General features: G+C 39.4%; 1 protein-coding gene across 7 annotated transcripts in view; it reads right to left on the bottom strand.

The window, feature by feature from the left end:
- Window positions 1-17,202, bottom strand: part of LOC145346500 (la-related protein 1B-like) — a 95,517-nt gene that overhangs the window by 49,414 nt on the left and 28,901 nt on the right. For 5 of the 7 annotated variants that reach the window (XR_013887706.1, XM_080193841.1, XM_080193857.1 and 2 more), the window contains 7 exons: window positions 15,096-15,157; window positions 11,363-11,422; window positions 9,771-9,951; window positions 6,060-6,203; window positions 3,384-3,539; window positions 2,360-2,522; window positions 2,125-2,269 (listed from right to left, as the gene is read on the bottom strand). Coding sequence is in view for 6 of the 7 variants with exons in the window: in XM_080193841.1 (XP_080049967.1) it covers window positions 2,125-2,269; window positions 2,360-2,522; window positions 3,384-3,539; window positions 6,060-6,203; window positions 9,771-9,951; window positions 11,363-11,422; window positions 15,096-15,157 (911 nt within the window). In the remaining variant the exon portion in view is untranslated. Of the gene's footprint in view, window positions 1-2,124; window positions 2,270-2,359; window positions 2,523-3,383; window positions 3,540-6,059; window positions 6,204-9,770; window positions 9,952-11,362; window positions 11,423-15,095; window positions 15,158-16,663 lie in introns of all 7 variants that reach the window. The other 2 variants (XM_080193868.1, XM_080193876.1) reach the window with 2 other exon arrangements.

The raw sequence follows: 17,202 nt of genomic DNA, 5'->3' as shown, positions 1-17,202 counted from the left end.
TGGTGCTGGGCTGTGCATCAACAACAATCATTTGAGTGACAAAAAAATGTTCATCAGAGATTCTAACTTATTATCCCAAAAGTCTAACTATTATCATGAGGAATACCTTCGCAACAGGACTGAGAGAAGTCCTGTTCCAGATTCAGAATAATGGGATAAGAAGATATGCCTATTATACGTCAAGGTCGAAACAGACAAACCACCGGTAACTACATTAAATACAAATTAAATCACAATGAAGTCTTCCAAATCCAGAGATTCAGACTGAACCTCACATGCGATGATGCCATTACAAGTTATGTGCAGGAATAATACCAAACCACTTCTTACACTATTGTGGATACCCAACTGCCAAGAACAAGTTTTTTAAAATTTTAGCAAGCAAGTTGAGGCCTTCATGACCGCAACTGCTCAATATTTGCCAGCAACAGCGCAGAGAATCTTGGGTGGCTTAAATGGATATTGAGTTACCTCTTGAACTGAGGTGCAACAGTTCCATGAGCTCGTAGGAGCACAGAAAATATCAGCAGGAATAGGCTATTCCAGCCAGCTTTGCCATTTATTTCGATCATGACCGATCATCAAATTCAATATCTTGATGCCACCACCCTCCTCCCCCACCCCACATCCCACCATAGCCCTCAATCCATTTCGCTCCAAGAGCTATACCTAATGTCTTCTTGAAATCACAATGTTTTGGCCTCAACAACTTCACTTCTGAAGCCATCAGAGCCTTTCTGAAGAGGATTATTTCTACACGTCATTTCAGACATTGGCACCTCCACCAACTGGCGAAAATTTGCCTGAGTGCTTCTAATCTTTCACATCATCCTACAGATGTAGCCATGTCAAGGTTTGCCAGTGTACCAGCAGGCCAGCGGGGGGGCACCACTTATCATTAAGAAGGTAAAAAAAATTCCTTGCAGAATGGCTTTACTTGAAGCTAAATTTTTGATGGGTCGCAGGTTAAGTTCCATGCCTTTTTCACACATTACTCACACATTAATGCCAAGCATCACAGCAATGGACCATGACCAGGCCTAACAGAATGAAGATTATAGAAGACCACAAGCCCATACCTTCAATCAAATGACACTAGGCTCATAAATAAAGGAGAGATGGCATGGTTGAGAATCCAGCAGAGAGAAGATAATTTAAGGAAGACGTTTCAACAAGCAACATCTTGTCCATCCAGAAACCAGTATCACCTGAAGAAATAGGTGTGCCTTGACTTTGATGAACAAGAAGCTGTTAGCCAGATAGGCTGCATTCCCTGGTCCTCAAAAGGAAATGATGACTACAGAACCAACAACAATGGAAACAAGAAATCACAACTCTTGGATCATGAGTTTGGAGCAAGCAGACCCTCATTATCCTCAAAAAGAACTCCATACGTATTTGGGAAGATTGGTGAAACCACCATAAAGATTATCCCTGTTAAAAACAGAGGCTTTGCAAGGAGGTGTAGGTGAATGTGTGCATTGCATGGAGATAAAACTTGGGTGGAAATTTAGGTAGAGTCAGTTAATAATACTGTCACATAGAAGAGAATCTGCGAGATGAGCAGTGGCTCCTTCCTATTTCTGGGCAATCTTGCACATCCTTGAGTCTGTAAATAAAGGCTACTTTTAAAAAAGATTGTTGCCTCCAGCCAGAATTCAAAAGAGTAAGAAGGGAATCCCTACAGTACAGAAGGAGGCCATTCAGCCCATTGAGTCTGCATCTACTACAATCCCACCCAGGCCCACTTCCCTTTACCCTACGTATTTATCCTGCAAGTCCTCCTGACATTAAGACGAAATTTGGCATGGTCAATCTAATCTGCACGTTTGGATTGTGGGAGGAAACCAGAACACCCAGAGGAATACGAAGATATGGGGAGAATATGCAAACTACAGACAGTCACCCAAGGCCAGAATCGAACACTAGTCCTTGGCATCGAGAAGCAGAGTGCTAACCACTGTGCCACCGTGCTGCCTTTGAGTCATCTTCCAAGATGACTCAAAGACAACAATAGGTTACAAGCAGTGGAGATTTCAACAACAGCCAGACAAGAAAACAAGTGCAATAACAAAGTTCGGCATTATTCCCTGCATTTCTCATTACAGAACATTAAGACATTACCTCTAAAATGAGATTCACATCTGTAGTTAGAGCCTGTACCCGGTGGAAACTAGCAATCAGGGAAATGGGTAGAAAACCTTGTTCATCCATCTTTCTCCGTAGAAAAAAATCTCTTTCCAGGTTTTCTGTACTGAAGTAATATTCACTAAAGAACAAAATTGCCAATGTTAAAATACTTCCCAGTTGTCTTCATTAGGAAAGCATTCCTATAGCAGCACAAGAAACATCTACATACATTTGCCGTTTTATGTACTCCTTCAGTAAGGTTTCATCCACTGTGTACATCTGTGCTCCACTTCCATCATCATAGTAGTACATCATGTTTGTGTTGTACTCCGGTATATATTGATCAGAGGTGTCATACGAATGCTTGTAGCCATATGGGTAATCATAATTCACTGAGGAGAAAATAACCCAAATCAGTATTAACAAAATTTACATTCATACTTGAAGGTGCATCACATCAAAATTATCACCTGCCATGCTTCTACTATGTGTACCCATTATTTCATGGGATTGAGTTTATATACAACATACATTCATGAAATACAAGACTGGAATAGAGTGCATTATATAATAATACAAGACTGGAAAGTACATTATTCACATGTCTAAGTTTTTCCCCCCAAACAGCTACTGTACTTCACTTTTAACTCAGAAGTATTATAGCAATCTTTGATGGAAACATGGATGATATCATAAACATACTTACTTCTGGAACTGAAAAATGTTGTAGAGAAAACTGATACCTATTCATTAACAAATATTACCCATGTTGACCCTTTTTGGTTGGAATGATTTGTTTGGCATAATTAATACTATTTCTAGCCACGAATAAGCATTTAAATGACAAAACAATGAATGGAAATACAGAATGTGATAAAACACTGGAAAATACTGTAATCACGTATCAAAATGTTATCCTTTTACCATAAAAAAGTACTTTTGGCAAGAGAGTCATCATTTCTATTGATCACAACCTAAAAGGCAAACACCTGAAAATTTGGGAAAACTGATAAGGTAATCCTGGATGGTTAATCAGGTAGTGTTCTGACCATGCAACAATAGCGACAGAGAAACTCTTCTATAACACTCAATCCAAGGTACAGTAATTCATCTGCATTGTACATGCTGGGTAAAGAGAACTTAATTACACAAAATCCATTTTCTTCATCTGCTGATGCCACGTACTTGCAAGTGTGTCCAATATTTTAAGTTGTAAATAGGTTCAGTTGATAGAATTTGAACAAAATACTCACCACGAGAGTTTCCCCTGCCACGTCCCCTTCCTCGACCTCGACCTCTACCTCTGCCTCTGAAACTTCCTCGCACACCACCACCTTCACTTCTAACACTGCCAACTTCATCAGCATCATCTCTTCTGTCTTTATCACGCTTGTCATCTCGACGCCAACCTTCAGAAAAATGAGTTTGCATTATTCAAGTGCAGTTAAGAAAATTGCTTTGAATTTTGTCCATATTGTCAATTAATGGCTTAAAAATGTCACAATCAGAAACCTAGTTTTAAATGATGCATCACAACGCAAAGGTTTCAAGCACTGTCCATCATCCAACTTAATTGATACTGTTAAATCACTGGGCAGAATCTTATGCTCTTAAAAGATTCACAGGTGTCAGGACTATTTCTGATGGTATCATTATTCCATCTGGGTGATTTTCCTTGAGGCCATCTCAGTGTTTATTTTCCAATTAAGGACAACTGGCAAAATCCAGAGGCAAAAAGATCAATATGAAGACCGAGGACTAGACAGAATGCAGACCCGCTGGCAAAAGGTAAATATTGCCAAAGCGCTTAGAAACATATGATGGTTTCTTGGGAGTCTCGCAGAATCAGAGTTGCACAGCATGAAAAAGAGGGGCTTTTTGGCCCATCATGCCTGCACTGGCCATCAAGCACCTATCTATTCTAAACCCATTTTCCTGTACTTCGTCCATAGCTTTGTATGACAATTCTAAATGCTTCTTGAATGTTGCGAGGTTTCCCATTTCTATTACATTTTCAGACTGCAAGTTCCAGACTCCCACAACCTCTCGGTGAAACCATTTTCCCTCAACTCTCCCAGTCCTTACCTTAAGCCTATGCCTCCTGGTATTGACCCCTCTACTAAAGAGGGGAAGTATGTCCCTACCTATGTCCCTCAAAGGGCATCTTCTCCAGAGCCTTCAGCAGATCATTGAAGATGACGAACATCTCACCAATGCCATCCCCACACCCCCACTTCTTGCCTTCAAACAACCGCACAACCTCAAACAGACCACTGTCCGCAGCAAACTACCCAGCCTTTAGGACAGCAATGACCACGGCACCACACAACCCTGCCACAGCAACCTCTGCAAAACATGCCAGATCATCAACACGGATGCCATCATCTCAAGTGAGAACACCATCCTCCAGGTACACAACTTGCAACTCGGCCAACGTTGTCTACCTGATATGCGGCAGGAAAGGATATCCCAAAGCATGGTACATTGAGGAGACCATGCAGACATTACGACAACGGAGGAATGAATACCGCTTGACAATCACCAGGCAAGACTGTTCTCTTCCTGTTGCAGAAGAGTTCAGCGGTCATGGGCACTCAGCCTCTGATCTTCGGGTAAGCGTTCTCCAAGGCTGCCTTCACGACACACAACAGTGCAGAGTTGCTGAGCAGAAACTGATAGCCAAGTTCCACACAGGAGGATGGCCTCAACTGAGATCTTGGGTTTGTGTCACACTATTTGTAACCCATACAACTTGCCTGGACTTGCAAAATCTCACCAACTGTCTTGTCTGGAGACAATACACATCTCTTTAACCTGTGCTTAATGCTCTCTCCACTCACATTGTCTGTACCTTTAAGACCTGATTAGCTGTGAAGACACGCGTTCCAATCATTATTCTCTAAATTGAGTTTGTGTCTTTATATGTCCTGTTTATGAACAGAACTCCCACTTGCTTGACAAAGGAGCAGCACTCAAAGCTAATGGATTTTGCTACCAAATAAACCTGTTGGACTTTAACCTGGTGTTGAGAGATTCTTACTGTGGTCAGACAATGACCAGTGTAACTGCACTTCCGACAAGAACTCTTGGAGGCAGGAATGTATTGGGGAGTTGGCCCTACATTTTCATATTTTTCTTCCAGTTCCATTGAAGACACCTCCGCAGGCCCAGGCATGTTCATCCAGTTTGTCTGTACTTTGTTGGTCCGATTGCTGAAAATGACGCACATTTATGGGTCCAGATACAATACAGTGAAACTCATGTGGGTTATGTGCTTCAATAAAAGTTATTATATAAACATTCTGAATGAAAGTTAATGTAAAATCAAAAAGGTCATGCTTCACTACTCAGTTTTTACATCGAATCCCTTAGCTTCCACTCTTGTGCTTCCAACAATATTCTGCTCCCTGGTCTCTTAACATTTCCTACTAATAGTGTGATGCTGTATATACTTAATCCTCAATAAATCACTCAGCAGGTTTTCTGGGAACAAAGTGTGGAAAAATTGTTTTCCTCTCCTCTGAAGAAAGTGACAACTTGAAAAGCACAAAATTTAACATTTTTTTCAAAAATGTATCTGTCAAATTCAATATATTTCTGTATCTTCATACAAGTTTTAAAAGCCCTGTTCTCTCCAAAACGGTGCAATATTAAGAAATATTATGCCATTATTAGCTGAATGGAAATTCTACTTGTATTCGAACTGCACAAGTGCCCAGGACAAATCAATATCAGTTAACTGAACTGCTGGACATTTTCCTTCACATTCTAGTGATTCCTGCTGATATCTGAGACAAGGAGAGTGGGATCATACACTCATGTTGCACACATCAGCTGACTGGCAAAGTTCTGGATAAAACAATCCTGGGTATTTTTAAACAAGCATAAAAACTTGCACTGTACATGAAAAGCTCATGCAAGTCACTTACTTCTTGAATAATCATTTCTTTTGTTATTTTGTAGTGATCGCGTTGTATCTGACTGAGATCGTGAACTGTTACGTGAGCTGGGCCTTTCTTGACCATCTTGTTTCACTTCGTCTAGGTGTAATGGAACCCATTTATGCTTGTTTGCTAAAGTGTTTTAAAAACAAAATCAAATAATTATGCTCTTCACACTGGAATATCCTTCAACATAAAGTTACAGGAGCCAAAAGTTGCAAAACGAGGACATTTAAAGAAAAATTGCCTTTCAATCTGAAAATCTAAATCAAAATATCTTCCCAAACACAACTCTGCTGGTTTACAACTTGAAACGTATTCTTCGAGAGCAATTAGACCTGAAAGTATGAAAACCATGAATAGAAATAGATAAATGAACCAAATAGGTACATGAATAACAAGATGTTGAATTATTTGACTCACCAAATTTTTAAAAATGCAAGATAATTGGACACCAGTGGACTACTAGTGACATACGACATTCTGGGGGGGGGGGGGGGGGGGGGCGCGCGCGCGTGCGCAACATGGTGGCTGGGGAGGTGGTGGGGGGAGTGGTACTGAGCAAATTGTTGGAGTTACAGGCTGACAAATCCTTGGGTCCTAATGGACTTCATCCCAAGGTCTTAAAAGAAGTGAGACAGTAGATGCATTAGTTTACATTTTGCAAAACCCCCTAGATTGAGGGAAGGTTCTATTAGATTAAAAATAGAGACGGAGACTTATTTATTCAAAAAAAGGGGGAGAGACAGAAAGCACGAACCCACAGGTCAGTTAGCTTAACGTCTACCACAAGGAAAAAAGTAGAAGCTATTAAAGATGTTACAGTGTTACAGGGAACTTAGAACAATTCAAGTTAATAAAGCAGATTTAACACACTTTAGTTTTGTGATGGGCAAATCACATTGAACCAATTTACCGGAGTTCTTTGAAATACCATGTGATGTGGTTAAAGGGGAACTGGCATATGTAATCTACTTAGATTTCTAGTTGACATTTGATAAGGTGACACATCAAACAATGGTTATTGCAGAAAATAAAAGCTCATTGTGTAGGGAGTAGCAGATTGGCATGCAAGAAGTTTGGCTATCTAACAGGAAACAAAGAGGACAAATAAATCTACTGGTCAGCAAGATATAATGGGGATGTGCCACAGGAATCAAGGCCTTCTTTACTGCACAATTCTATGAAGAATGAGTCATGTTTTTCGATTACTCATATCAATTTGGAAGACCACCGATCCAACTCCCCAAATGCTCTTTAATTTGCCTTTCATGTAACATGCTGCTTAAACAAGAGTTCACACTGTTAAGTTCCAATTCACATGTAGGAAGATGGTCCCAGAAATTGCTATCTATTCAGTGACCTTAAAAGATGTCACAAAGTGGGTGTTCAGCGTTTGCCAGTACCAGCACATTTTAATCTAAGCATAATAAAAGAATTCCAGCAGAACTTCAACAACCAATAGCTGATTTATTGCAGCATAAGAAGCTCTCCTAATGCTTAAAGTTGCTTGCACAAATATACAAAGTCAGGCTTTGAAACCAGGCACTGCAAAGTGCATAACTGTGGATAAAACTGAATATTCTAAAAGGATTCAAAAATAGTATGTAAAAAGGAACAGTGAACTCAAAGAACAAGCAAGGAGAACAATATCCCCCACAATGCAGAAATGTTGCATCAAGCCAGGAAAGGCAGCCCTCATCTCAACATTAAATACGTGTACTGAGAATATACCTGCAATGATTCTAAGAATTCTGAGAAAACAAGCTTTAATGTACTGAAGTTCTCAAAAGGGCTGGGGGCTGCTCAAGCCCCATTCTAGAGAATTAAGTCCATTATCTGGGACAATACTTCAGTGCAATACTGAGATGGTGCTGCTGTCTTTCAGATGAAATATCAAACTGAGGTTTCGTCTATTCGTTGAAGTAGATGTAAAAGATCCTAAAGCACAATCTGAGAAGCAGTGGCGTTATAGATACCTTGGAAAACATTAAAGCCTAAATCAACACGTTTATCACAATGTTACTTGTGGGACTTTGCTGTGTACAAGCTGGCTACTAAGGCTCCTCTATGTTAAAACAATAATTACATTTCAAAGTACTTCACCGACTGAAGTACTTTTGGGACATCCCAAGATCAAAATTAAAACTACATAGGTGCAAGTATTACTGCTGGCCATCATTACATAATTTTTTAAAGTCTAAATCATTATTTTCTAGAATTATAGAACCCTACAGTGCAGAAAGAGGCCCTTCGGCCCATCGAGTCTGCACCGAACATAATCCCACCCAGGCCCTACCCCCATATCCCTACGTTTTATACCCACTAATCCCTCTAACCTACGCATCCCTAGACACTAAGGGGCAATTTCTTAGCATGGCTAATCAACCTAACCCACACATCTTTGGACTGTGGGATGAAACTGGAGTACCCGGAGGAAACCCATGCAGACACGAGGAGAATGTGCAAACTCCACGCAGACAGTGACCTGAGCTGGGAATCGAACCCAGGACCCTGGAGCTGTGAAGCAGCAGTGCGAGCCACTGTACTTTCTAAGTGGTGGGAAAATAACACAATTTGTGCTTTTAATTAAAATGCAACTGAGATAATATAATGGTCTCCATTTTGATTTCAAGTCAAATTTAAGGAAGGAAGTTAAAAGACTAATAACATTATACAAATACATAAGCCATTACTGTATACTGAGATTATAACAAATGCCTATCCAGCAAGAAAAGTTTGGCTAATTTGTAGTTACTTACATCTGAAGAGCACACTTGCCAAGAAATAAACTTGCCTACAAGAAACTCAGCCAATCGCAGTGGAGGAAACGATATATGCAGAAAACATCCATGTTTCAGTTACCACTGTAGACAGGATCATGAGTTTGCAGTGCAAATTGTGACCTTTGGCTGCTTTACATAGGGAAATTAATTGAAAGAGACTAAACTGAAAACTGCTATTATGAAGGCAGGTTGGAATGATGCAGTAACTCAATTTATCCATATGCACTTTTGTAGAGGTAAGAAAGAATTTTGTTTTTAAATTGCTGGCAGCAGAATTTTATTAGAAAATCATATCAACACACTTAAAAATATTGCAACTTGCTTTTTAACCCCATTTAAGTCTGCTTTCACATTTCTTCCTAGGAACCAATAGCAATGTGTGTATGGCCCAAGAGCTGATCACAACACCATCTGTTGTGTAGCTGACTCCAAGTGAGTATTACGTAAAATAATTTTTTTAAAGTGCAAATGAAATGTTGAAAATACTCAGGTCAGGAATTAACCCCTTCTCCTTTCCACCCTACCAGAATTCCCTTTTGTTTAGTCTGCCTTTTCCATGTCTTTATCCAATCCTGTTAAAAAGTCATCATTTTGAAACATTAATTTTTTTCTCTCCATTTTCCTCCCACCAGTCCAAAGATGTGCAGGTTTGGTTGATTGGCCGGTCAGGCTAAATATGTAGATTAGGGGGATAAGCAGGGCAAATACGTGGGGTTACGGGCCAAATGGCCTCCTTCTGCATTATAGGGATTCAATGAACAACAAGATGTTGTCCATCATGAAATATTTCCAGATTTAGAAAAAAAAAATTGTTTTTCTGTATCATACTTGTGAACTTCTGATTTTGAGACGGTTGGCTAGGAGGCAGGAAAAGGTCTCAATATAACTTGAGATTTTGTACAAAACATACTACCTTTCTTCCCTTTTTGTGAAGGCCCTTGGGATTCGTCTTCAATGGTTGACTTTTCCTCATCATCATTTTGTTGCGTTTCTCGGTTTTCTTTGCTTTCACTGTTATCTTTCTTTTCAGCCTTGTCTTTTTTCTTATTTTTATTCAGAGGCTTTTTGTTTGGTTGGTTCATAATGTTATGGTGCTATAAAAATGTGAAAAGATATAAAAATTAAATATCTAAGTTGCACATTTCAATATAGTACCTTTCAACTCAACTGACCAATAATCCATGAATTGGTAGTTAAAGTCATCTAAAGCAATTGTGTAGCAAGGATGGATATACTGGTAAGTTCAATCTCTGGACCAAATTCAGGCAGAGAAATCAAATGTAAATGGTGCAATATATGAAAGAAAAATTAATTCCCAATTTCTCTGGTATGGGAGTCAAGAACAGAGACATAGCATTAAAATTATAGCTTGGCCATGGTGGCTTTGCATAAAATACAATACAAAGCTGGAACCTTTTCTTCAAAATGGTTGTGATGCCAGCCAATTGAAATTTCAAATTCTCAATTATGGTGGAGGGCTCAGACACACACAAAAGATAACAAGACAGAAGTTAAAAATTGGCAAGTCATATTGCAGCTTTATAGAACCTTAATTAGGCTGCACTTGGGATAGCGCTCAATTCTGGTAGCCACACGACCAGAAGGATGTGGAGATTTTGGAGGGTACAGAAAAAGATTTACCGGGATGTTGCCCTGTGTGGGAGGCATCAGCTATGAGGAGAGGTTGGAGAAACTTGGTTCAGTGGAATGACGGAAGTTGAGGGACGACCTGACATAAGTCTACAAGATTATTGGAGGCATGGACAGAGTGGATAGTCAGAAGCTTTTTCCCAGGATGGAAAAGTCAATTAGTAGGGGGCACAGGTTTAAGGTGTGAGGGGCAAGGTTTAAAAGGAGATGTACAAGGCAGATTTTTTTTTGCACAGAAGATGGTGGATGCCTGCAACTTGTGGCCGGGGCAGGTAGTAAAAATAGATATGATAGCTATGTTTACACATCTTGACAAATACATGAATAGGATGGGAATAGAGGGATATGATCCTCGGAAGGGAAGGGGGTTTTAATTAAATCTGGTAGCATGGTCAGTGCAAGCTTGGAGGGTCAAAGGGCTTGTTCCTGTACTTTAATTTTCTTTGTTCTTAAATTCTTAAGTGGAGTTTTGTTTGAAACTGTAGTTTTGTAAAACTTAAGATGCAATAGGTGGAGAAAATGGATCAGTACTTTCCTTGTAGTAGAAATTTGTGGGTCACAGAAGAAACTTCTTCAGACCAAGCTAGTGATCAACATGTTGAAATGTCTTCTGATATAGAAAACCAGTATCCATGACAGGAGAAAAAAAATACGTTCAGAATGTAGTTGTACACCTTTAGTGGAAAAGTGAAGATGGTATCACTTGGCTGCATAATATAGGAGTTTCTTAAAAGGACTGCATTCATATTCTACTAGAGATCATTCAAAACTCTGCAGTCCACGTCTCAAGTTGCAGCCAGTCCCATTTCCCTATCCTGTGCTCACTAATCTACAAACTCTGTCAAGCGAACATACCTCTTTATTAGCAATTTCTCCTGGTGTAGGCCAGTTTGTGATGTCACTGAAATCACTTGCCTAAAATAGAAAGAAAATATAGACTATTTAAAAATTCAACAGACTTAGAGAACTTACAGCACAGAAGGATAACTGTTCTGGCTCTTCGCAAGAGTTTACTATTGAACTTTGTCACCTTTTTTCCAGACCATAACTAGTTGTGCAAGAGAAATCTTCCTTATTGTTTCAAACCTCTTGGAAAGAGTTCATCTCTATTTACTCTGTCAAAATCCTTCATGATTTTGAATACCTCTTAAATCTCCCCTCAATCTTTTCAGCTCTGGGTGGAACAAGCCAATCTGTCCATATAACTGAAATCCCTCAGTCCCTGTATCTACCCTATCCATATGCAAATGAGATTACACATTTAACAAACCTTTAAATGACAAAGTATGGTACATAAAAGAAATCACACATTTAAAAGTTACTGGCATTTATTATTAACGTCAAGAGCTTAAGAAACTTGAAGAGGGTAGAGTTACGGCTTCAAGCTCCTTTCATAAAAATTGGCACACTGTGGGGATGCTCCCCAGAACGCCATCCTACGAAGGCAGCTGTTGAATAAAATAAAGCCCCGATCTCATCCATTCATCAATACTCCTGTAGCTGTCCTCATATGTCCCCCCTTCATAAACTGGAGCTCATCCAAAGCAAGTTATTTATGTAGGACTTTAAAATAATCGTGCTTCACTGAATAATTTTAAAGTTAGATTTTACATCAAGTTACATGAGGTGGTATTAGTGCAGATAATCAAAAGCTTGGTCAAAGGGGCAGTGTCCTTAAGGAAAAGTGAAGTATATAGAGGTGGAGGGAAGGAAGTCCAGGACATATGGGCCTTGGGAACTGAAGATGCAGCCACCAAAGTTGCTGCAATTAAAATCAGGGATGCTCAAGAGATCAAAATTGGAGTAGCGGTATGCTAGTGGTAGTGTGGTCCCTTTAAGACAGCATTTCACGAGGACCACATAATTGGGCTGGATCCTACAGTGTCCTAATGGATTGGAAAGGATCAGCAGTTCAGGCAAGCAAGCAGTATAGCCATGTAGATATTCCATCAGACCCACTTGCACATGTAGTTGTTAATTGTTGCTTTGACAATAAAGCCTTTTGTTCTGAAGTGTCATCAAGTTGCCTTCTATTTACTACATTGGCACGAGGAAAAACCTTTGCACATTCCTTGGGTATGCAGTGCACTACTAGAGGGAGCAAGAGACTGGGGTATCAAAGAAAAGATAAACAAAGTACAAGGGCATGTTAAACTGCTTTTCATTGGGAAATTAGGACATTTCAAGCCCAAAGTAGAAAGCTGAGGTAGTATATTGAGAAACTATGTTTTTTTGTAGAGAATGAGATAATAACTGAACAAAAGCAGAATTCTGAATTTAAGGTTCAGAGACTTACAGTTTAATCAGAGTTAAGGTTTTATTTAGAGGGGTAAGTCATGGCAGGAAGAGCTCAAAGCCACAAGTCCTCACGTTCCACATGGGAAGCTGAGAAGATATTGCAGTGCCCGGGGCTAGCATGTGTCTCCAGCTGCAGCTCCTGGAAGCCTGGATTTCAGTGCTGTAAGCTGAGACGATCATGGATAGCAAATACAGAGATGGTCATACCACAGGCTAAGACTGCACAGTCAGAAAGGGAATAGGTGACTACCAGACACAGTAGGAACCCCATGGCTATTCCCCTGCTGAACAGATACACAACTTTGAAAACGGTTGGGGGAAATGGCCTCAGGAAAAAGTAGCAATAGCCCAATTCATTGCACCATGGTTGGGTCTGTTGCACAGGAGAGGAGGAGAAAGTGTTGGAATGCAATAGTTATAGGGGATTCAATTGCGGGGAAACAGATCATCATTTCTGTGACTGCAAACAAAACTCCAGGATGGTATGTTGCCTCCCTAGTGCTAGGGTCAAGGATGTCTATAGGACATTCTGAAGGGGGAGACTGAACAGCCAGTGACTATGGTACATATGGCAATGACATTGGTGAGAAAAGGGATGGTGTTCTAAAAGCAGAACATAGGGAGTTAGGAAGTTGAAAAGTAGGACCTCAAAAGGTAATGATCTCAGGATTAATGCCAGTGCCACGTGCTAGTCAGAGGAGAAATTCCAGGATGTATCAGACGAATACATGGCTGGAAAGATGGTGCAAGGAGTAGCGTTTCCAATTCCTGGGACATTAGGACAGATTTTGGGGAAGGTGGGACCCACTACAAACTGGACAGGTTACACTGAACGCTATTTAGCACCTGCACACGAATGATCCTGTATGACAGTTCAAAAAAATGCAGGACTGTGGATGGGAAAGGGTCAGTTGCGAAAAACGTGACAGAAAAACTGGAGTTAAGAGCCTGAAATATGAATGCGATGCAAAAAAGATTCCGTGGGCTAGTAGTAAATAGAGAGGTAATAATTTCAAGAAACAAATGTTACTAAAACACAGGTAGAAATCATCTAGAAAAAAGTCAGGTTCATTTATTGAGTTCTGTTTTTGTCACAATGAGTGAAGAATCCATTCTCAAAACATTAACCTGTTCCTTACTCTCCTTTCCAGATAACGAAACCCGAACAGAAATACAACCTTTTATGGCATGCCTCTATCATATTTAAACATGCTAAACACACTTCTCAGAAATACATATGGAGGAGATACTAGGTTTGTCAAAGAGGTAGGTTTTCAGAAGTGTCTTAAAAAGAGAAACAAGGTAGAGAGGTGTAGGGAGGGAATTCCAGAGGTTGAAGCCTACTGAAGGCATGGCCAAAAGTAGAACCATTAAAATCAGGGGTGTTCCAAGTAGCCAGAATGAGAAAACAGCAGATAACTTGTGAACTTTGAGGGGCTGGAGGAGATATGATATTGAAAGCCAAGGTCCTGAAGTGATTCGAAAGAGTGAAAATTTTGAAATCAAAACATTGCCTAATTGGGAGTGTATTCTGGTGGCTGCGCAGAAGGATAATGGGTGAGTAGGATTTGGTTGCAAGTGAAGACACAGACAGTAGTTTATGTAGATTGTGAGGAAACGAGCCAGGATTCTCATTGGAATAATCAATTCCAGAGGTAAGGTAACAAAGACACGAACAAAGGCTTCAGCAGCAGGTCAGATGAGACAAGAGGCAAAGTTTGGTGATGTTACAGAAGTAACTAGGTAGTCTCAGCAATGGCATGGATGTGGAAGGGGAGCTCATCTGTGTAAAATATGACACCACTATTGCAAACAGACTGACTCAACTTCAGAGAGAAGGATGGGGTCAAAATCTAGGAAACAGAATGATATAGTAAATAACCTTCAGAAATGAAGCAAATCAGAAATTAGAAAGTGAAAAGAAATTGGAATTCAGAAAAATAGATCACGATGGAATATACAATTCAAAACCACTGATAAAAAATATATATTCCTATAATACATTACTAGTACAAACTTGATTCATCATTTTATCAACTCTGAAATGTGTAGTGTCAAGATATTTTCCGGGTGCTGGTAGGAGCGCAGCAGGAGGAATAAGAGCGTGGAGGAAGGGTAAAAAGGAGAAAATAGGGTTAGCCCAGGCAACTAAAGGTACAGCAGATTATAAAACTATTTTTGGCCAGAGGCAGAACCACTTATCTGGGCAACTGGGTGAGTTATCAACAAAACTTTCTAACACAGCCATAAGGACAGTCCTTTAAAGGATTAGATAGCTTAGTTTACATACCTTCACAGTTTTCTTTGTTTTGGGCTTGCCTGCCTTGATTACTTTGGTCAAACTTTGTTGCTCTGAAAATTAAAATATTCAGTTTAAGTCTTTTGCACACAACCAAAAATATCAAACAAGATACAATATATTAAAACATTATAACAAGGATGAAATATTGCCATGTGGATTTAGCCAACAGCAAACCCACAAAATGCAAAACTTTGTTAAGTCTCATCTTCTTTGTGTCTTGTAATGATTTCTTCATATTATACACAAATCAAGTGAGCTGTTGGTTTTCACCATGGCTTTGAAGCCTACACATGAATGCCAAACTCCCATTCTTATGTCCCTTTGACTTTAAGCATACTTGGAGAACCATGAGACAGTCAATGATGAATTATGAAAAAGAAAGTGTTGATAAATTCAGTGAGTTGTTTTGAGGATATAGATAGTAAGTTGACTCAGCTACCTATATCAATAACTCAGTGGAGACCAATTATAATGTACCCTTGTTTGCCAATGTTACAAAATTAGGCAGGAAAGTAAGCTGTGAGAAGGACACAATCTGGCTGCAAAAGACACATTCAGCAATTGAGCAAGAACATGACAGATGAAATATATCAGTAAGTGTTAAGTTACCAACTCTGGAAGAAAAATAAAACAGCAAATTATTTTTCAAAATAGAGAGATGAAAATGTATGACTTTGCACAAGAATCAAAGTCAACATGTAGGTGCAGGAAACAATTAAGAAAGGAAAGAATAAACTAGCCTTTATTCTGGAGTCAGAGTGAAGAAATCTCACTGGAATTGTATAGAGCCTTTGTGAGACCATACTTGGAATACACTGTGTAGGTCTGGTTTTCTTGCCTTATAGTGCCATTCAGCCCATCAAGTCTGCACCAACCACAATCCCATCCGGCCTCTATTCCCATAACCCCACGTATTTACCCTGGTAATTCCCTGACACTAGCATCAATTTATCATGGCCAATCAACCTAACCTGCACATCTTTGGGGTGCCATAAAAAGGTCTACTAGACTGATGCCTGGGTTGACATCATTTCGACCAAGATTATATTTCCTATAAAGGGCAGATAGAGTAGATGCTGGACGATTGATTCCACTCGCTGGGAAATCTGGAACCAGTGGTCACAATCCCAGAATAAGGGTTTGACCATTTAGGACTGAGCTGAGAAATTTCTTCACTCAAAACTTTGTTGATCCTCTGAATTTTCTACTGCATATGCTCAGTTATTGATTTATCCAAGTTAAATATAAATATTAGATTTTTGGATATTAAAAGGGCTAAGGAATACAGGGATAATGTAAGAAGATGGAATTGAGGTAGATGGTCAGCTGCAATGGTATTGAATGATAGAGCCAAATGGTCAAGTTCTGCTCCCATTTCTTAGATTATTTTCTTACCTTTCAATTGTTTGAGTTGTTCTGAATGTATTAATAGTTGCAATTCTCTGTGGTCAAAGATATGGCTCCACAAAACCAAGCAGCAAAGTAAGTGCAAAGAAATATTAAAAATTAGACACCAAGGATTATTTTGCAAGGACTGGTGCCAGGAACATACTTACTCATCAGTTACATAAACAATTTGGACTTCTACATCAGAAGTAAGTTAAAATTTGGGAATGACATCAACTTTGGTTAAAGATATAGTTCATGAGAAGGACTGTGACAAAACAAAGGAATAGATTAATAAATTTACAGAATGGGCATGTAATTGCTAAATGAATTTCAAAATACATATGATATATGTTTGGTAGGAAGAAAAAGGCAGCACACATTCCTTTGGAAGCAAGTATCTAAATGGAGCAGAGGGATCTGGGGTACAAATATAGAAAAATATCAATGCAGATTAAACAGGCTACAAAACCTACATTGTGTAGCTTTATTTCTAGAGAAGTGGAAAGGAGAGTATTTAATGTTAAGCTAGTAGTTACACAGATACTGAGAAGGTGCGAAACCAATTTATTATAATGATACCAGGACAGAGGTTATAACTATTACGAAAGATTGAACATGGGTCTATTCTCTGATAAAAGTGACCTGGTAGATATTGAAGATTGGGGGAATTTGGAAGAAACTTGTTTTAAAAAAACCCAGAGAGGTG

Source organism: Carcharhinus amblyrhynchos, chromosome 1, assembly GCF_965287045.1.
Source record: "Carcharhinus amblyrhynchos chromosome 1, sCarAmb.v2.hapA, whole genome shotgun sequence".
Classification (NCBI taxonomy): domain Eukaryota; kingdom Metazoa; phylum Chordata; class Chondrichthyes; order Carcharhiniformes; family Carcharhinidae; genus Carcharhinus; species Carcharhinus amblyrhynchos.
The sequence above is the reverse complement of the archived record's forward strand: the minus strand, read 5'-3'. Positions and strand labels throughout refer to the sequence as shown.